General features: G+C 44.5%; 1 protein-coding gene across 4 annotated transcripts in view; it reads right to left on the bottom strand.

Annotated features, from left to right (window-relative positions):
• Nucleotides 1–921: 921 nt before the first annotated feature.
• The window catches only part of epb41l4a (erythrocyte membrane protein band 4.1 like 4A), a 139,003-nt gene continuing 117,710 nt past the window's right edge, over nucleotides 922–22,214 (bottom strand). For all 4 annotated transcript variants that reach the window (XM_078396358.1, XM_078396355.1, XM_078396356.1 and 1 more), the window contains 7 exons: nucleotides 21,537–21,614; nucleotides 20,623–20,742; nucleotides 19,883–19,930; nucleotides 11,033–11,101; nucleotides 6,190–6,300; nucleotides 2,335–2,422; nucleotides 922–1,587 (listed from right to left, as the gene is read on the bottom strand). In XM_078396358.1, the coding sequence (XP_078252484.1) occupies nucleotides 1,459–1,587; nucleotides 2,335–2,422; nucleotides 6,190–6,300; nucleotides 11,033–11,101; nucleotides 19,883–19,930; nucleotides 20,623–20,742; nucleotides 21,537–21,614 (643 nt within the window). In that variant the 3' untranslated portion in view covers nucleotides 922–1,458. The remainder of the gene's footprint in view (nucleotides 1,588–2,334; nucleotides 2,423–6,189; nucleotides 6,301–11,032; nucleotides 11,102–19,882; nucleotides 19,931–20,622; nucleotides 20,743–21,536; nucleotides 21,615–22,214) is intronic.

Raw genomic sequence — 22,214 nt, 5'->3', positions numbered from 1 at the left:
TTCCCCTCCACCCTTTCCCCCCGACTCCCGCCCTCCCACTCCCGCCTGACTCCCGACCCCCCCACTCCCGCCTATCCCCCACTCCTCTTCCCTTTCCCCCCACCACCACTCCCCCTTAACCCCCTCCCATCCCCTCCTCCCCCATCCTACCCACCCCCCTTCCACCCCCAATCCCCCCTCCCTTCCTCAACCCCCCTCCCCATCTCCCCACTCCCATCCACCCCCACTCCCCTCCCACACCCACTCCCGTCCCACCCCCATTCCCCCCTCCCTTCCTCTGCCCCCCCGATTCCCACTCCTCCCTCCCCTGCCCCCCTCCCCATCCTCTCCCAACATCAACGGGCCTCGCGCTATGCAGCGAGGCGAGCCCAGCGGTGAAACGATTCGGGGCCAGCGGCGAGGCGAGCCCGGGCCAGCGGCGAGGAGGGGCCAGCGGCGAGGCGAGACCGGGCCAGCGGCGAGGCGAGACCGGGCCAGCGTCGAGTCGAGACCGGGCCAGCAGCGAGGCCGGGCGAGGCCAGGGTAAGAGGCAGGGCGAGCGGCGAGGTATGTGTTTTGCAGAAAAATGTAAGGTGAAATCGGAATCGCGGAAATGAAATATGAAAGCGGAAACTTTCCGCCAAATTCGGATGGGTTGGGAGGTCTGCTGACCGTACGAAGTGGAGAGGTACCCTAAACCAACATCTCAAAACGGGGGAAGAGAAACTGATGAATGCAGCGGCAGAAAAGCGGGCACGCAGAAAGGAGCGCAGCAACTTCAACAAACCAGAGACCACACACAAATGTGATCTTTGCGACAGAGACTGTCATTCCCACATTGGTCTCTTCAATATTCAGGTATTATATTTTTATTTTGGTGAAGCATAAAGTATGATCAATTTATACTCCATATAAAAAGGATATCACACAAATGGTTTCACTTATTTATTGACAGTACACTAGGGAATGGAATGCAAAACATCTAAGTAAATTTTCCTGCCGACTAGAAATGCTAAACAAATAATACTAATAAGATGTATTGAGACATACAAGTAATACACAAATCATTCATTTAGAAGAGGAAATACAATTTTTAACCTGGTGCATTCAATTGAGAATAATGTCATGAGAGCACTGTGTGGAAAGCATTGAATGCAATAGATAAACCTTAGATATGTTAAATAAATTTGTATGCTTAACATTGTTCAAGTGTATCAAGGGTCAATAATGAATATTTCAGTACAAAAAGCATAAAAAAGTTTTCCATAACTGTTTTTAGAAAATATATTTAAAAAAGGAGGTACCCAAAATCAGTTGTTAATATATATGAGATCAGTATAAAATCCAGAAACAGGATGTATTATATTAAACCAGTTTCAAACCAAGTTCTCTCTCAAGGCAAAAGCAACGGTGGCTAATGGAATCCTCGGTACATCATGACATGCGCAACAATTCCTTCAGCTGACAAGTTAAAGATAATCAGGTCTCATTCTTTATCCTCATTGTCTGTATAGTTCTGGAAGTTTTAACATTGTATTTTGAATCCCAGTTATCACTTGGAGTTTGCGCCTTTCTTTCTGTTGTACATCCTTCAGATTTATTTTGCTTCTGATTACAGAGGAATAACAAAATTATATGTCATGCTCATCTACTTATTAACTAACATGCAATTTTTATACCACCAAAATGAAAATTAGTAATGTTGTTTGTAAGATAATAATTGTATTCCATCTTTTCAAAATTAAGAGATTACATACCATATCTTAAAATAGGTTCTACTTCAAAAAAAATAAAAATTGAAGCAGAGTAACAAAGTATAATTGCTATTTTACTCATGTGTTCCATCATTTCATTTACAAATTTTTGATTCACAATGCCCACTCTTTATTAATTAATCTTTTACTTAGTAGGAGGGAAAAAATGTGCATAAATATTCATGCAGATATAAGTTAGTAAAGCATAAACATATTCTTCATATTTAAGTTTACGATTTTGTTTAGGAAATGTGCTTATTTTCACAAATAAGTTTTCCATAGATTTTTTAATATTCTTTAACTCCATGGAGAATTATAGAATGCCATATTTCTCAATTTGTATACCCATTAGGTAAGACCCTGTTCTTCCAATCAGATAATCAACTTCTGGTACATTCAGTCTGAAGAAGGGTCTCAACCCGAAACGTCACCCATTCCTTCTCTCCCGAGATGCTGCCTGACCCGCTGAGTTACTCCAGCATTTTGTGTCTACTTTATGGTACATTCTCCAGGGTTGATAGTATTTTCTTCATAATTACACAAGCCCCAGAACATCATGTGGCTCGAAAAATACTTTATGAATGGTTTGTTTAAAACTTACTTGATTCAATGGTGCAGATGATCCATGAGGGCCCTGAACATCTGAGGCACGGGTCACTGACAGTGGTGGCACAAGATCAGCTCTCGAGCTATAAACAGATGGATACATCTGCTACATTATAATATGAGGCATCATAATTTGAAGTACTAACATTTTTATTAATCAGTAATTAAAACAAATTTTAATTTACTCAGCCAAAAATTCAGTAATGCAATAGGTATAAAGGCATCATGTACATTTGTAATTAATTTTTTTCATTTCATTTCATTTCATATTTCATATATACAGTGCGGAAACAGGCCTTTTCGGCCCACCAAGTCCGCGCCGCCCAGCGATCCCCGCACACTAACACTATTAACACTATCCTACACACACTAGGGACAATTTTTACATTTACCCAGTCAATTAACCTACATACCTGTACGTCTTTGGAGTGTGGGAGGAAACCGAAGATCTCGGAGAAAACCCACGCAGGTCACGGGGAGAACGTACAAACTCCTTACAGTGCAGCACCCGTAGTCAGGATCGAACCTGAGTCTCCGGCGCTGCATTCGCTGTAAAGCAGCAACTCTACCGCTGCGCCACTGTGCCGCCCACTGACCACTAAAATTCATGATGACTAAACATGAGAAAACTATTCCACAAATATGACAATCTTTTTGTAAAACAGGATTGAAAATTACTCTGGGAATATAAGTATATTGACATTGAATATATTGATCTTTCGGCTATCTTTATTGATATAAAAGGTTAGTTCAAAATATGCTTGAAATGAATAGAGGGATGTCATTAGAATCCACTTTATTATTTCTGGACTATAATTTTTGAAGGTTGTGTGGTATTCACTGGGATCTATATTCAAAATCATCAGATGAAATAAGTAAGGAAAAGAGTCTCGAGTCTAGGACCCATTAGGCTAAAATAAAATTGGGCAGTTGAATTACAATTCCTCATGTGCAAGGACTCAATATTAAATTAGCCATAATTTAGCAGTAATTTAGCAATCATTCAGAAAAGATTGGGTTTCAAAATGGAAATATCTCAAGCCCCGCTTTAAGAAGTACACTTTGAAAATTAAATCAAATGACATTGCAAAGGCAAAATAACAAGAACTTTATCATGTCCTCTGTAGATATGCTTTCTGCCAACTAGCACACGAGTTCCAAAAGACAAAATTTTGGGATAGAGCCGACTGACAATTGTTGGCAGTCAAATATGGGATTCCAATTCCAACACAGAATGCCCAAACTTTCAAACCAAACTTTAGCCAGCTGGAGATTTCCTGGTTCCACTCGAAACAAGCCGCAGAACACAAACCTGTTGGAATTGAATCGTTTTCCAGTTCCTGTCCGAATTGTACCTTTATAATGGAATCAATTAAATTTATGGGAAATATTTTATAATCTTTGACAAAACTGATCCAACCTGAATTCAACACCTTAAATTCTGATGAAAAGCATTAACTCCATTTACCTTCCTGAAAATGCCATCTGGCTTGCTGAGTATATAGCGCATTTTTGTTTTTATTTCAAATTTTCAATATTAGCAGTTTTTTGCATTTCATGTATTTTTGTCCTGCTAAACTTGAGCTAGGTAGTCAGGCTCCACTGCAGAATGCAGAATAGGCAAATCACATCAATCAATGTACAAACAGACAAATTAGAAGCAGGAGTAGGTCTGCAGGGAGTGATATGGCATCTGCTGATGGACTTTGCTTCTACCTGTAAACTATATTGCATCCCAACATCCATCTTGTAAAGTAACCTGACAAAGATAACTCAAAGAGGGTAAGGTGGAGTTGGAGACAGATTCTCAGCAGCAAATTACTTTACTGAAATCTTCCACTTGCTGAAGCCACAAATGCAAGCTCACAGCAAACGAAGAGTCACATTGACAATGCCCTCAAGGTGAAAATAGTAATGAACGTCTATGCTTTAGAATCTACCAGTTTGCACCAGGACATACAGTGCATTCAGAAAGTATTCAGACCCCTTCACTTTTTCCACATTTTACTACGTTATAGCCTTATTTTAGAATGGATTAAAAAAAAAATTTTAATCATCAATCTACACACAATGCCCCATAATAAAAAAGCAAAAACAGGTGTTTAGAAATTGTTGCAAAGTAATTAAAAATAAATAACTGAAATGTCACATTTACATAAGTATTCAGACCCTTTACTCCCTTATTGAGATCCCTTGCTTTGGCACCTTTGGCAGCGATTACAGCCTCAAGTCATCTTGGGTACGACACTACAAGCTTGGCCTGTATGTGGGTAATTTCTCCGATTCTTCTCTGCAGATCCACTCAAGCTGTCAGGTTGGACGGGGAGCGTCGATGCACAGCTATTTTCAGGTCCCTCCAGAGATGTTCGATCGGGTTCAAGTCCGGGCTCTGGCTGGGCCACTCAAGGACACTCACAGACTTGTCACAAAGCCATTTCTGCGTTTCTGGAGCAGGTTTTCATCAAGGATCTCTCTGTACTTTGCTCCGTTCATCTTTCCCTCAATCCTGACTAGTCTCCCAGTTCCTGCCACTGAAAAACATCCCCACAGCATGATGCTGCCACCACCATGCTTCACTGTAGGTATGGTATTGGCCAGGTGATGAGCGGTGCCGCTTGGCATTCAGGCCAAAGAGTTCAATCTTGGTTTCATCAGACCAGAGAATTTTGTTTCTCATGGTCTGAGAGTCCTTTGGGTGCCTTTTGGCAAACTCCTGTCATGTGTCTTTTACTGAGGAGTGGCTTCTGTCTGGCTACTCCACCATAAAGGCCTGATTGGTGGAGTGCTGCAGATATAGTTGTCCTTCTGGAAGGTTCTCCCATCTTCACAGAGGAACTTTGTCAGAGTGACCATTGGGTTCTAGGTCACCTCCCTGACCAAGGCCCTTCTCCCCCGATTGCTCTGTTTGGCCAGGTGGCCAGCTCTATGAAGAGTCCTGGTGGTTCCAAAGTTCTTCCATTTAAGGATGACAGAGGCAACTGTGCTCTTTGGGACCTGCAAAGCTGCAGAAATTGTTTTATACCCTTCCCCAGACCTGTCTCGGAAGTCTACGGACAATTCCTTTGTCTTCATGGCTTGGTTTTTGTTCTGACATGCACTGTCAACTGTGGGACCTTATATAGACAGGTGTGTGCCTTTCCAAATCATGTCCAATCAATGTAATGTACCACTGGTGGACTCCAATCAAGTTGTAGAAACAGCTCGAGGATATTCAATGGAAACAGGATGAACATAAGCTCAATTTTGAGTGTCATAGCAAAGGGTCTGAATACTTATGTAAATGTTATATTTCTGTTATTTCTTTTTAATTCTTTTACAAACATTTCTAAACACCTGTTTTCACTTTTTTATTATAGGATATTGTGTGTAGATTAATGTTAAAAAAAATTTTTTTAATCCATTTAAAAATAAGGCTGTAGCAAAATGTGGAAAAGGTGAACGGGTCTGAATACTTTCTGAATGCACTGTATTTGCAACAATCAACAGTTTACCATTCACCATTGCAAATGGAAGATAGATCATCAATATTCTCAATTCAAAACACCAGACGTGGAACTGCAGTTAGAACAAGCATTGTGTGTAGGAAAGAACTGCAGATGCTCGTTTAAATCGAAGGTCGATACAAAATGCTTGACTAGCAGCATCTCTGGAGAGAAGGATTAGAACAAGCATGTTGCTTCTATCTGATACAAAGTATTGTTGACTGCAAGTATGTTGCTTTGTGGAGGGCTGCTCTGAATTCTACTGCAGATGATAGGGCCAAATAAAAGTGGTTTATTTCCAATATTCCCCCCCAGCATTAAAATTGTTTGAGCCAAGAGATACAATTATGGATTAAAAAAATACATACTTTACTTCTGACAGAACAGATCGTTCACCATCGGAACACTGGGAGCGGCGGTACTGTCGGAAGCTTCGAGGTGAATGTGAATGCCGGATTCGTACCGGGTTACCTTGAGTCCTGGAGACAGAACATTTTTAAATTACCAGAAAACAGAAAATCGACACAAATGAAAACATGCATGATCGTATTCTTCTGCTAAAGAATGCATATGTTTAATTACTGGTCATATATTTGTTATAACAGATTCATGTGAAACATTTCTCTATTTTCTTTAGATTTATTTCCTCATAGAGGTGATTCTTGCAGGAATAGCCCCAGAGGACATTAACAGCTCTCCAGTGCATCTCCCTATGGACAAATCTGTAAGTGTAAGCCTACTCTGAGCTAGATATTCAATTTCATAAGTTCCATGGCAAAGTTGATACTTCACCTGAAATCATGAATCTCACAAATATTAGCTTTGGTTCAGTACATCAATCACACTTTTGTCTCTCAAGCAAAAAGTGCCTGGCTTTAACCTCTCTTTAACAAACTTGAGCATGAGACGTAAAACTCCAGCAATATACTAAGGCAGTGTGTGACGGACGTGAGATCTTAAAACTAAGGCCTCAGTGGTCCTCCCAAATGGTTGCAAAATATACCTTTGGATTAAATGTAAGAAAGCAAATTAATTCTCTCCAGTATCCTGGCCAACATTTATCCGCCAATCATAAGAAAGCAAATGATCTAATCGTTATAATATTAGTGATTGTGGGATCTTGTCTAAGGTTGGCTGTCCTGTTCCATACATAACAATAATAACCACTCCTCAAAAGCAGTTCCTTGCTTGTCAATAGACAATACACAATAGACAATAGGTGCAGGAGTAGGCCATTTGGGCCTTCGAGCCAGCACCGCCATTCAATGTGATCATGGCTGATCATTCTCAATCAGTGTCAAGTGTTTGGAATGCTCTGAGGTCATGAACATAAGAATTGGATGCAGGAGCACGCTATCTGCTCCTTCATGCCTGCTCCACCATTCATTACCATCATGGGTGATCTTCTCCCTCAGCACTAATTACCCCATTATCCATTGATTCCCACAATATCTCAAGATCAATTAATCACCTTCTTGAACACACTCAGTGATTGAGAATCCAAAAAAATGGCAGTCTTTAATTTACCCTTGTTTTTAGGTGATTTTTCTTTGCCTCTCCCACTCCACATGGTGACTTGCACCCACATTAGTTACTTTACTTCTGAAACAAGGAGCACATATTGGCTATCTGGCCTTTCGCACCTATTCCACCATTCCGCAAGATCACAAACTATATTGTACGTCATCTTCCTGCACTAATCTATTTCCCTCGATTCCTCAAGTTTCCAGAATACCATTGAACTATTTTGAATGAACTCAAAGAATGTTCGCATCCCTCCCTGCTGGAGAATTTGAAAGATGATATTGCACTTCCTCGCAGTAAACAACTTGTTCCTTATTCTGGTGCTATAACTCTAGTTCTAGATTCCTCAGTCAACGCAAGCATCCTCCCTGCATCTCACCAGACAAGCCCCTTTAAGAATGTTTTAACCTTTAGAGAATACAGACCTAACTCTCCCAATCTCTTCTAAAATGACAAAACTGCCATTTTCAGCAGAATCATCAAATCAGTCATGTGAACCTACTGTAGGCACAAAATGCTGGAGTAACTAAGTGGAACAGGCAGCATCTCTGGAGAGAAGGAATGGGTGACATTTCGGGTCGAGACCCTTCTTCAGATCTATCGTGATTCTACTTGATACTCCCTCTGTGAAAAGTATCTTCAATAAGGAGACCGAAACTGTATGTAAAACTCCAGGTGTGATCTTATCAAGGCCCTCTATAACTGCAATAATACTCTTATTCTTGCATTCGAATTATCGTATATTCTCAAATTTGCATTCTCAATTGATTGTTGCACTTGAATGTTGGCTTTCAGTTACATGTGTATTAGTAAACCTTGGTCCCTTTGACCAATGAAATTATCCAATCTCTTGCTGCTTTAAAAAATGCTTTGCTTTTCTGCTAAGTGGAAGACCTAACATTTTTCCACATTATATTCAGGTATCAATAAAGTCAATAGTCAATAGTCGTTTATTTGTCACATACACATAAATGTGTAGTGAAATGAAACATTACCCGCAGTTGAACAATAAGACCAATAAGAATAATCAATAAAAATGCAATAACACATACAATCACAAACTAACACCAAACAAAAAGAAACATCCATCACAGTGAGTCTCCTCCAGTCCCTCCTCACTGTGATGGAAGGCCACAATGTCTTTCTCTCTTCCCCTGCCGTCTTGTCCCGCGGTCAGGCTGTTGGAGTTGCCACGTCGAGGCGGTCGGGGCTCCCGACATTGAAGCCCCCGCTGGGCGGTGAAAATCCCGCGGCCTATTCCAGGCCACGCCGGACGGTGAAAGGTCCGCGGCGGGCCGACCCAAGCCCCGCGATTCGGGGCGGGCGAACACGCTGCCTCTGCCGCTGCTGGAGCTCCCGATGTCGGCCCCCATCCAGGGGCCTGCGGGCTTCCGACATCCACGCGGCCCGCGCCGGAGCCTCCGGAGACGAGTCGCAGCCGCTCCTGCAGCATCCGCAGGCAGCCAGCGTCGCAGGTGGTGAGTCCGGGCCGTGGGCTCTGCGAACCAGAGCCCCAGGTGGTCCCAGGTGCATGGCCGCTGGTAGGCCGCAACGGGAACGGAGACTTTCAGTTAATTGAGGATTACTTTCCCATTACCATCAGATGGACTGCAAAAACATTAAATGTTTTTGATCATTTCTTCATATGTAGACCAATGCAAACATCAGTTAACATTTTCTGATGCACAAGAAAATGCAGATGTAGAATTTTGAGTAAAACTCAATACTTGAGCTCACTCTATTATTGGCAATACTATGATTTTTTTAAATAATCCATGACATACAGTGCCCTCCATAATGTTTGGGACAAAGACCCATCATTTATTTATTTGCCTCCACAATTTGAGATTTGTAATAGAAAAAAAAAAATCACATGTGGTTAAAGTGCACATTGTCAGATTTTAATAAAGGCCATTTATTTCCATTTTGGTTTCACCATGTAGAAATTACAGCTGTGTTTATACATAGTCCCCCCATTTCAGGGCACCATAATGTTTGGGACACACAGCAATGTCATGTAAATGAAAGTAGTCATGTTTAGTATTTTGTTGCATATAATACTTTGCTTGAAGTCTGCGATTCATGGACATCACCAGTTGCTGGGTGTCTTCTCTGGTGATGCTCTGCCAGGCCTGTATTGCAGCCATCTTTAGCTTATGCTTGTTTTGGGGGCTAGTTCCCTTCAGTTTTTCTCCAGCACAGCATGCTCAATTGGGTTCAGATCGGATGATTGACTTGGCCACTCAAGAAATTACATTTTTTAGCTTTGAAAAACTCCTTTGTTGCTTTAGCAGTATGTTCGGGATCATTGTCTTGCTGTAGAATGAACCGCCGGCCAATGAGTTTTGAGGCATTTGTTTGAACTTGAGCAGATAGGATGTGTCTATACACTTCAGAATTCATTTATGCTACTACCATCAGCAGTTGTATCATCAATGAAGATAAGTGAGCCAGTACCTTCAGCAGCCATACATGCCCAGGCCATAACACCCCCACCACCGTGTTTCACAGATGAGGTGGTATGCTTTGGATCTTAGGCAGTTCTGTCTCTCCTCCATACTTTGCTCTTGCCACTACTCTGATATAAGTTAATCTTCGTCTCATCTGTCCACAAGACCTTTTTCCAGAACTGTGGTTGCTCTTTTAAGTACTTCTTGGCAAACTGTAACCTGGCCATCCTATTTTTGCGGCCAACCAGTGGTTTGCATCTTGCAGTGTAGCCTCTGTATTTCTGTTCATGAAGTATTCTGCAGACTGTGGTCATTGACAAATCCACACCTAACTCCTGAAGAGTGTTTCTGATCTGTCAGACAGGTGTTTGGGTATTTTCTTTATTATAGAGAGAATTCTTCTGTCATCAGCTGTGGAGGTCTTCCTTGGCCTGCCAGTCCCTTTACGATTAGTAAGCTTACCAGTGCTCTCTTTCTTCTTAATGATGTTCCAAACAGTTGATTTTGGTAAGCTAAAGGGTTGGCTGATGTCTCTAACAGTTTTATTCTTGTTTCTCAAGTCTCATAATGGCTTCTTTGACTTTCATTGACACAACTTTGGTCCTCATGTTGATAATCAGCAATAAAAGCTTCCGAAGGTGTTGGAAAGACTGGAGGAAAGACGAGGTGCTGAGAGCTCTCTTGTACCTGCATTAAGGAGGCAATTAAACACACCTGAGCAATTACAAATGCTTGTGAAGCCATGTGTCCCAAACATTATGGTGCCCTGAAATGGGGGGACTATGTATAAACACTGCTGTAATTTCTACATGCTGAAACCAAAATGTATACAAATGGCCTTTAATAAAACCTGACAATGTGCACTTTAACCACAAGTGATTTTTTCTGTTACAAATCTCAAATTGTGGAGTACAGAGGCAAATGAATAAATGATGGGTCTTTGTCCCAAACATTGTGGAGGGCACTGTATAATATGTAGGACAATAACTGCAGATGCTGGTTCAAATTGAAGGTAGGCACAAAATGCTGGAGTAACTCAGCGGGTCAGGCAGCATCTCAGGAGAGAAGGGATGGGTGACGTTTCGGGTCGAGACCCTTCTTCAGAGGGAAGATGCTCCTGAGATGCTGTCTGACCCGCTGAGTTACTCCAGCATTTTGTGTCTACCTTCGCACTGTATGATATGGTACCTGAAATGAACAGCAAGTATATTAGAGTGTATTAAACAAATAAACTCACTCCACTTTGGTATATGGTATTTCTTTCAGCTCGTCTTGTGTTAAACCACTTGGATCAACCAGCTCCCGTCTGGGAAGAAAATAAGGTATTATAATCATAATGCAAATGAAATTTCACTTCAATATCCGGAAGCTGTATAGAAAAAGATTAGTTGTTGCTACACTCTACTTTTTTCCGTATCTTTTTAAATCGCATCCCTAAATAGTTTTCCCGTCTAAAGTCATTTGAATGAGGCAAGGGAAAAAAAAAATTGCTCAGCATTGCAAAAAGTTAGTGTTAATATACAGGGATTGCTGGTCGGTGCGGACTTGGTGGATTGAAGGGCCTGTTTCCGCACTGTATCTATAAACTAAACTAAAGTACCTGAAAGTAAAAAAAAACAACCTGCAAACGCTGGAAATCTGAAAGATCACGCAAACATCTGTGGTTAAGCTGCAATATGCTCATGACATTTGCATTTTCACATATACATTTGTTGAAGCATATGAGAGGATGGGCCTGACACTCAATATCCATTACCATCCTGCCCTGCTGCACAACACTACCATCTGACGATACAGATCGAAACCCTGGAAAATCTGGATCGTTTTCCATATCGTGAGAGTCTCCACTCTGTAAAAGCAAACATTGATGATGAAAATTCACCATTACCTTCAATGCAATAGGATAGCCTTTGGTTGATTAAGGAAAAATATTTTTGAAAATAGCATCTTAGATCTGACAACAGATATAATTGTTTATGGGGCCACTGTGACCTCAGCTCTCCCATACGTCTTTGAGTTCTGGACTACTGTCAACAGGCACCTGAAAGATACCACCAATGCGGTTTTGAGAAAATCAGTCAAACATTTGAACTTTAAGCAAACCAAATATATAACATAAGAAAGGGGCCTTCAACCCATTAAGTTTATGCCATTTCACAGAGCAATCCTGTTCCTTCATTAATTATGCGTGTAACCTAATTTTTTTGTTTACCATCAGCTACCCCAGATTCTACCACTTATCTATACACTAAAGCAATTTAGAGTAGCCAATTAACTGTCCCAATCTGCTTTGGATGTAACGGAAACAAGTGTACCCAGTATAAACACACAATAGAGAATTGGTTGGCAGACAGGAAACAAAGAGTTGGAATAAACGGGTCCTTGTCAGAATGGCAGGCAGTGGCGAGTGAAGTGCCGCAAGGCTCAGTGCTGGGGCCGCAACTATTTACAATATATCTTAAAGATTTAGATGACGGAATTAAAAGTAACACTAGCAAATTTGCAGATGACACAAAGCTGGGTGGCAATGTGAACTGCGAAGGGGGTGCTAGGAGGTTGCAGGGTGACTTGGACAGGTTGAATGAGTGGGCAGATGCATGGCAGATGCAGTATAATGTAGATAAATGTTAGGTTATCCACTTTGGCGGCAAGAACGAGGAGGCAGATTATTATCTTAATGGTGTCAGATTAGGAAAAAGGGAAGTGCAACGAGACCTGGGTGTTCTTGTACACCAGTCACCGAAAGTAAACATGCAGGTACAGCACGCAGTGAAGGAAACTAATAGCATGTTGGCCTTCATAACGAGAGGATTTGAGTATAGGAGTAAAGAAGTCCTTCTGCAGTTGTACTGGGCCCTGGTGAGACCACATTTGGAATATTGTGTTCAGTTTTGGTCTCCTAATTTGAGGAAGGACATCCTTGCTATTGAGGCAGTGCAGCGTGGGTTCACAAGGTTAATCCCCGGGATGGTGGGACTGTCATACGAGGAAAGATTGGAAAGACTGGGCTTGTATTCACTGGAATTTAGAAGGATGAGAGGGGATCTTATAGAAACATATACAATTATAAAAGGACTGGACATGCTAGATACAGGAAAAATGTTCCCAATGTTGGGGGAGTCCAGAAGCAGGGGCCACAGTCTAAGAATAAAGGGGAGGCCATTTAAAACTGAGATGAGAAAAAACGTTTTCACCCAGAGTTGTGAATTTGTGGAATTCTCTGCCACAGAAGTCAGATGAGGCCAGTTCACTGGATGAATTTAAAAGACAGTTAGATAGAGCTCTATGGGCTAGCGGAATCAAGGGGTATGGGGAGAAGGCAGGCACGGGTTACTGATTGTGGATGATCAGCCATGATCACAATGAATGGCGGTGCCGACTCGAAGGGCCAAACGGCCTCCTGCACCTATTTTCTAAGTTTCTATGGTGATGAGGAAAAGGTACAAAATGTACACTGACTGAGCTGAACTTGAATCATTAGCTTTGTAAGGCAGTAATTATATCCATAGTGCCTTTGTGCAGCACCAGTATTGGATCAATATCCCCAAGCACTGAAGCTCGAAATACACTCAGCTGGTTCCATTGGGCAGGATGTGTTACATATGCTCTATCATGAGAGGATATTACCAGGTGGACAGAGATCCAAGTCGCGCTAAATTTCTCCTTGCAGAATTGCAACAACCTAACTAACCATGGTTCATGAACACTCGAAGTAGATAAGACGCAATTCAAATGATATCGTGAACCTCGGGTCCTTGATTCAGAACACACGGGAGCCCAGCTTCACAGCAGAAGGAATGCATCACTTCACAAATTGTCTGTCCACCCACCGTATCAGCAACTCCTGCCCCATCTGTGGAAGAATTTGAAGTTTATATATTGTTATGGAACACAGGTCAGGCCCTTCGGACAACAATGTTTTCCGGATATGATGCTAGATTGACTTAATCCCGTCTGCCTGATCCATATCTCTTCATTCCTCGCATATTCAAGTACTTATCTGAAAGCCTCTTAAATGCCATTAATGTATCTGTTTTCATCACCACCCCTGGCAGCACCTTCCAAGTGCCTACCATTCTCTGTGTAACAAACTTGCCCCATGCTTCTGCTTTAAACTTTCTCCCCCTAACCTTAAATTTATGCCTGCAATTATATGACATTTCCACCCTAGGAAAAAAGCTTCTCACCATCTATCACTGTGTCCCATCATTTTACAAACTTATATCACTCTCTCCTCCAGAGAAAACAAGTCAGGTTTGTCCAACCTCTCCTCATATTTAATACCCTCTAATCTGAGCCTCCTGATAACTCTCTTCTGTGCTCTCTCCAAAGCGTCCACTTTCTTCCTACAATGGAGCAGTCAGCACTTCTCATGATACGCCAATTGCAGCCTAACTAAAATGCCTCGAATGATGAAGGCATGGATTACCATAAGCCTTCTTTACCATTCTATCTACTTGTGTTGCCACTTTCAAGGAGTTATGGACTTGAACGTCTAGATCCCTCTGTACATCAATGCTGTTAAGAGTACAGCCCATTAATTGTCTATTTTCCCTAATATTTGACCTCCCAAAGTGCAAAACCTCACACTTGACCAGATTAAACTCCATCTACCAATTCATTCACCTATATCTGTAACTGATCTAGACCTTGTTATTGTAGTGGGTGTGAACCGGAATAAGTCGAGGAGCCAGGTGGATTCCACAAGGGTTCTTTAATAGATTCAAAACTACTATCATTCACTGCAGCGGGAGACTGAACAACCCTCTCGCGCCAAAATCCCAGCTACCTATCTCCCCGGCGTTGGGAGCCACCCCCGGACCAGTCCATTACCGTGCCGAGGGGGATGACCCAAGGAGTGGCCTAACCCCCAGGGACTGCCACAGGTTTCCCCCCCCCCCAAGAACCGGAGGCACGAAATGGACAGGGAGGTGCATGAGGCAACCAGCTCCTCGACCGGCCGACAGGCGGAGGGGATGGAGCAGACACCGGAGGGGATACCCGAGACGGAGTGCGAACCCCGCGGGTGGGGCCGCGCAATCAGCACCGGCTGATCAATATCGACATGCGCTGGCTTCAACCACGCAACAGAAACGTTCTCACGCCAACCCTCCATGTCCAGGATGAATGTGGACGAGCCATGCTCGAGGACCCTGAAGGGACCCTCGTACGGCTGCTGGAGAGGTGTCCGATGAGCATCCCTGCGCAGGAAGACGAACTGGCAGTCCCCCAGAGCAGAAGGAACGAACAGTGACGGGACGTGGGCACCGGTGCCAGCTTGCCCACCGTCTGCCGAAGATGTTGCAGGGCGGCCGAAGGCTGCTGCAACTGGCCCTGGGCCGGTGCGATGAACTCCCCGGGCCTGGTCAACGGGGCCCCATACACCAACGGTGGAGGAGGAGACCAAGTCCTCTTTGGGTGCGGTGCGGATTCCCTGCAATACCCAAGGCAGGGCGTCCACGCAGTCCGGGTCAGTGAGTCGTGCCTTCCGGGCCGCCTTGAGTTGGCGGTGGAAGCGTTCTACCAGGCCGTTCACCTGCGGATGATACGCCGTAGTGTGGTGTAGGTGCACTCCTAGGAGGCGTTTCATGGCCGACCACTGTGCCGACATGAACTGAGGCCCCCGGTCGAATGTTATGTCCAACGGCACCCCGAACTGGGCAAACCAGTGCGCCGCTAAGACCCGAGCGCAGATGGCCGTCGAAGTGTCCGCCAGTGGAATGGCATCAGGCCACCGCTTGAAGCAGTCCACCACGGTGAACAGGTGGGTCATGCCCCGAGACGGCGGCAGCGGCCCCACGATGTCCACGTGAATGTGGTCGAAACGCTGCCGCGCCGACCACAGATCCGAAACCTTGGCAAATGCAAAGGTAAGCGGCTTGTGATCTGTGAAAGCAGTGAAGGGCCTCCCCTCCAGGAAGTAGCGAAAGTGGCGCACAGCGAGGTACATGGCGAGGAGCTCATGGTCGAAAGCGCTGTAACGCCGTTGGGCGCTGCTTAAGAAGGTCTGCTGAAGAAGGCGAGCGGCCGCCAGCACCCGTCAACGAGCTGCTCCAGCACCGCCCCGATCGCCACCTCGGAAACGTCCACTGTCAGGGTGGTTGGGGCGTCCTCTTGGGTGGACGAGCATCGTGGCCCCAGCCAGGGCCTCCTAGGCGTGCTCAAACGCCGCCACCGCTTCCTCGGATCACTCAACCTCCTTGCGTTTACCAGCCATGAGGTGGAAGAGCGGGCGAAAGATTTTGGCTGCGGTGATAAAATGCGTCCATCCCCACGAATTCCTGCGGCCCTTCATGGTGGTCGGACGGGGGAACCGGTGGACAGCGTCCATCCTGACTGGTAGAGGTACAACCCCTTGTGGAGTCACGCGGTGGCCGAGGAAGTCGATGGCCGTCACCCCGAAAGGGCACTTGGACGAGTTGATGGCCAACCCGTGGTCCCTGAGGCGTTGGCACAATTGACGGAGGTGGGTGCAATGCTCCTGCCGCGAGCGGCTGGCCATGAGGATGTCGTCCAAGTAGACAAATACGAAGTCCAGGCCACGGCACACACAATCCAGAAGGCGCTGGAAGGCTTGTGCAGTGTTCTTTAACCCAAACGGCATCCGTAGGAATTCGAACAGCCCAAATGGTGTAATAATCGCTGTCAGGGATGTCGTCGGGGTGGACCAGAATCTGGTTGTACCCATGCACCAGGTCCACCTTGGAGAACACCGTTGCTCTGGCCAGGTGAGCATTGAAGTCCTGGATGTGTGGGACTGGGTATCTGTCGGCGACGGTCGCATCATTCAGGCGACGGTAGTCCTCACAGGGGCGCTAGCCCCCGTCCGCCTTGGGGACCATATGGAGCGGAGACCCCCATGAGCTATTGGAAGGACGCACGATGCCCATCAAATCCATCAGGCGGAACTCCTCCCGAGCTAGACAGAGCTTGTCCGGCGTGATACGACGTGCACGGGCGGGCCAGTAGTAGGGATGTGCTTCGGGGCGGAGGAGCGGAAATGAGGCTCGAGGATATCGGGAAAATCCGCCAGGATGCGCAAGTAAGCAGTGTCCACGGAGGATAGGGGTCCCTCAGGGTGTGCAACCGGGTCACCCACGCGGAGGAAGATCAGCTCCAGCATGATGCAGTGCACCATCCACGAGGAGTGACTGCATTCGCAGGAAGTCGGCGCCCAGCAGCGGCTGGGAAACATTGTCGAGGACGAAAATTCACGTAAAGCGGCCATGGCCGAAGTTGAGGGAGAGCGTGAGGACCCCGTAAGTTTGAATAGGGCTGCCGTTCGCTGCAGTGAGGAGGGGGCCGTGTTTGCCCGCACGGATGTTGGCGATGGAAGGAGGCAACACACTCACCGCCCCGGTGTCCACGAGGAACCGACTCCCGGTGCGGCGATCCCAGGCGAACACGTGATGAATTTGGCCGGCCGCCGAAGGAATCACTGACGGCCGGCCCCTGCGTTTCCCGGGAACAAACAGGGCGGGCGGCATTAGACAATAGGTGCAGGAGGTGGCCATTCGGCCCTTAGAGCCAGCACCGCCATTCAATGTGATCATGGCTGATCCTTCTCAGCTATTCAATGTGATCATGGCTGATCATTCTCAGGCATTGGCGGGCTGTAGGTCCCCAGCGGCGATGATAATAGCACCAGCCCCCTCTGCTGGCGCCCGCTGGTATAGGAGATGATGCTTGCTGGGCGGACCACCAGCGACCTCTTCTGGCGTCGGAGGGAACTGCCGGCGGGCCGTGCTGGAACAATGTGCCTGCGCCGGGGTGCTCGATGGTGGCCGGAGCTCGCCGCGAAGGTCGTCCAGGGGCAGCCGAGACGTGATCGATGGAGGGCCTGAGCTGCTGCGCGCTTACCGACGCCGCGGGGAGGACGGCCAGCGCATCCAGGTCCTGCTGACGGGATGACCACAGATGATCGGCGCGCACACCCAGCACCTGCATGTCAGTGAATGGATCTCTGGCAAGCTGCAGGCGGATGTCAGCTGGGAGCTGCTGCAGGTGGGCATGTCTAAACAAGAAACAGGGCTCGTCACCGCCCAGAAGAGCGAGCATGTCCTCCAGGAGGGCCGATGGCCGGCGGTCGCCGAGGCCCTCCATGCACAGGATCCGAGTTGCGCACTCGGACTCGTTAAGGCCAAACCTCCTTAGGAGCAGCGCCTTGAGGCCTTCATATTTGTTAGCTGCCAGGGGGGCGCGGAGGTAAGGTTTTATTCGCCTTACGGTCGCCTGGTCGAGAGCACTGAGGACGTAGAAGTACTTCGTTTCGTCCACCGCCACGCCCCGCAGAGCAAACTGCGCCTCTGCCTATTGGAACCAGACATCAGGCTCTCCGGTCCACAGAGTCGGGAGCTTCAGCGCGACGGTGAGGAGGTCGTCGTCCTGGTCCATCACGACGCGTGATGAAATGTCGGGGTCACCAGTATAGTGGGTGCGAACCCGGAATAAGGCAAGGAGCCAGGTTGATCCACAAGGTTTTTTTAATAGATTCAAAACTACTATCATTCTCTTCAGCGGGAAACTGAACAATCCTCTCGCGCCAAAATCCCAGCTACCTATCTCCATAGTTGGGAACCGCCCCCGGACCAGTCCATTACTGTGCCGAGGGGGATGAGCCAAGGAGTGGCCTAACCCCCCAGGGACCGCCACACTTTACAGCCTTTTTCATTGTCTATAATTCCACCAATTTTTATTTCGTCTGCAAAGTTACTAACTAACCCATCTACATTTGCATCCAAAACATTTATATACGTTTTACAAACAGAGGTCCCTGTAGTACACCACTCATCACATTCCTTCAGCCAAAATGAAATTCCTCCACCATTACTCTCTGTCTTCTCTGGGTAAACCAGTTCTGAATCCAAACTACCACATTATCGTGGATTCTATGCATCATGACCTTCCGGATCAGCCTAACATGAGGGACCTTGATAAATAACTTAATGAAGTCCGTAGACAATATACATTGCCCTACCCTCATCAATGACATTCGTCACCTTCTCAAAAACTGAATCAAGTTTGCAATACATGACCTGTTCTGCACAAAGCTATGCTGACTATCCCTAATTACCCCAATCTCTTCCAAATGCAAGTCAATCCTATCTCTAAGGATCCTTTCCAATAGTTTTCTTACCACTGATGAGAGGCACACCGCCTATAATTTCCTGGATTATCCCAAATTCCCTTCTTCAACAAAGGAACAACACTGGCTACTCTCCAGTCCTCAGGGGTCTCGCCTGTGGCTAGGGATTGCAATGATCATTGTCAAGGCCCCAGTAATCTCCTCTCTTGCTTCTCTCAATAACCTGAGATAGTCCTATCAATCCTTGGAGACTTGTCCACCATAATACTCTTCAAGAGACCCAATACCAAATCCTTCTTGATGTCAAAATCCGCTCACATATTAGCATACCCCACATTTATCTCACTGTTCTCCATGTCTTCAACTGTCACTTGAAAACCTAGAGATTGGGAATGGAACAAAATCACCTCATCTCAAGAGATTTCATAAGAAGAAGACACTATTCTGCCTGTAGCTGTATTGCAGGAAGTCTATCTGGAAGAAGTGTGGAAACTAAGAATAGAGTTTATGACCATTCTTCATTATGTGTTGAGAAACACGCACAATAATCTCCAGTGCTGACTATAGCAAAGTACATGAGGACTTTTTGGTATAAGTCAGTCAAGTACTGATAGACTTCTGACAAAGGTTCAGACAACACACGTAAAATTAGTTTCTCGTTCCATAGATGTTGCCTGACCCGCTCAGTGTTTCCCGTATTTTCTGGGTTATTTTCTGAACTGCAGCATCTGCAGTTTTTTTGTTTTCATTTAATGCCATTTAATACCCATACTTTGGGTGTCTTAAAAAAGGGGTCCAGAAGGCTCTTGGAAAGTTGTGCTATGTTGCCAATGAATAACATTAGACAAATCATTAAAAAATAAATATTCATCTTTGGGATATATGTTCTATGGACATCATGAGTCCCCTTATCTCTTTACAGTATACCGACCTGAAAGGGATAGTGAAAATCCATCTAAAAATTATTCACATCTTAATTAATACAAACAACTTCAGACTCACTGAATGTGTTTCCACAATTCTTCTTTTGCTTGTACATCTGGGCTCCTCCTGCAAAAGCAATCATTCAAACAATTATAAAATTTAGATACAATTTATATCCCAAAAGGGAACAGCTATGAAAGCGTCACATCTCAAGGTGCAGTCTCTCTCTCTTTCTATCTATCACATATTCTCCCTGAGTTAATATAAGATCACGGTGGCCTATCTTACACTAAGAGTACTTAAATAATTGCAGTGGTTCACACTAACTGCTGCTGTGTTATAAAATACTGATGCACTCAAAGGTAATGAGGAAAAGTGTAAGCACATAAAAGGAGATTTAAGATTTAGTAGGCAACCTGTTTATTTCTAGCCAAGAACACTTTTCCTGCTGTCCAGAATAATACTAAATGATAAAATTCATTCAGTTCCTAGTGGGCATCATTCTGTAGTACACATTAGAATTCCATCAGCAATAATGTAGAAAAAAAATGATGATCAATGCAGGAATTTGTGAAAGTTCACTGATGAAAAATGTTCTGTTTGCTGAAGAGAAATGATAAGGCATACTATTCTGGATAGAATAAAATTATCATTATTTAACATGTGGCTTGAAAATATTTAAGCTGGGAAAGTTTGTTGCACTTTTGATGCATCAATATAAAGTAAACCATAAATCATTTATTACTACAAATTATAACCCAAATAATTTGGGTTCCTCAAATTATTATTTTTTAAATTACAGGTAGTTGAACACATACGATCGTGATCTGTGCTTTGAACGTCTGGTGTTGTGGTCAGTTAACGATCTTTCCTTTTGCCGTCGTTGCACTTGTTCCCATTGAGGAGCAGAGTCCACCATCTCATTCTCCTGACGTGATCTGAACGGTAAAAACAAAAATGAAAAGTGGTAGAATATGTGAAGTTAGCAGCAAACAAAAACAATCATTATCTGACAAAATCATTGTCATTTTGTATTCAATGTGGCCACCTACTGATTATCTTTATACACAAATAATAAAGCAAGAGAAGGGTGGGACGACATCGTAAGTAGTCCATGCAATTCCATGTATCAGACTTTAAAGAAGGAGATAGTGCCTTGGAGAGAATGCAGTGTAAATATACTGACATAATCCCTGGAGCTTCAAAGGTCAAACTACAACAGTTTACAAAACAAAATGTTCTCCCCTAATATTTAAAAGAATACGGGAAGATTTTATTGCCAGTTCAAATATTAGGTAAGGTAGGTAGCGTGAAACTATTACTACTGCAATATATTGTAAGGGGGAAAGTACGAGAGTCAGCCTTTCCAAGAGTGAGATTTGGAGACTCTCCTATCCTATTTATGGACAAGAAAGGTTGAAAAGGAGAAGGGCCAAACAAAGGCAAATAGGACTAACTCAGATAGGCATGTAGGGCAGCATGCACATCTTGGGCTAAAGGGCTTGTTACATGCTGTATAACTCTATGACTCTATCTAAGGGATACATTTTTCTTCACAGATTTTTCTCACTGTTGCACAGCACACTTGGTACCATAGACCAGGGATGAATTTCTAGTGTTAAGGTTGCAGACTCAATTACATGCTTTTGCCCATCCTCTACCCTTTTTCTACTTTTATATGTTGCCAAGGAATAGCATAGAGTGGACATGCATAATTACCCAATAAATATACCTGTTTCGTCGTTTACGTTCCCTGCCTGAGTTTTCAGACTCGCTGCCACTGCCACTGGTATTTCCATGGGATCGGGACCTATACCAGAAAAGAAGCATTATTTTTTAGTAACTACCTGGATTATCAGTGAAAATCTACATTGCAGGAATAATGGCTCAGCTTTTGCATTTTAAATATTAATAAGATTATAAGGATTCACCATTATTGAGTAAATCGTTCAGCAAAATCTGGAATTTAAACATTTGCAGTCAATCGTGGAAATTACTGTTCAACTTCACTTCCTCTGTCACAGGTGGTACTATAAAAGTACCTCTTGTTCATGATGTTGCAGGAGAAAGTACCTGGGAAGGGCAGTGGTTGGGTGGGAAGGAATGAATGAACCAAGGAGTTGTGGAGGGAGCTGTCTCTGCAGAAGGCAGAAAGGGACAGAGATGGGAAGATGTGACTGGTGAGATCATGTTGGACATGACGGAAATGCTGGAGGATGATGTATTGAATGTGGAAGCTGGAGGGGTGAAAGGTGAGGACCAGAAGAACTCAATCCTTTAACAAGTTCCCTTTGTTTTCTAATTTTGTTTTGCATTAATGTCTTGTTTTTACAAATGTCTCCTTATTCTTTTCACTGTCTTGTATAATTTATGTGTTGTCTGAGTCTATGTGCCTGTATTGCTGCTGCCA

This window comes from Rhinoraja longicauda, chromosome 3 (genome assembly GCF_053455715.1).
Source record: "Rhinoraja longicauda isolate Sanriku21f chromosome 3, sRhiLon1.1, whole genome shotgun sequence".
In the NCBI taxonomy this organism is placed as follows: Eukaryota; Metazoa; Chordata; class Chondrichthyes; order Rajiformes; family Arhynchobatidae; genus Rhinoraja; species Rhinoraja longicauda.
This window is presented reverse-complemented; position numbering and strand designations above follow the sequence as displayed.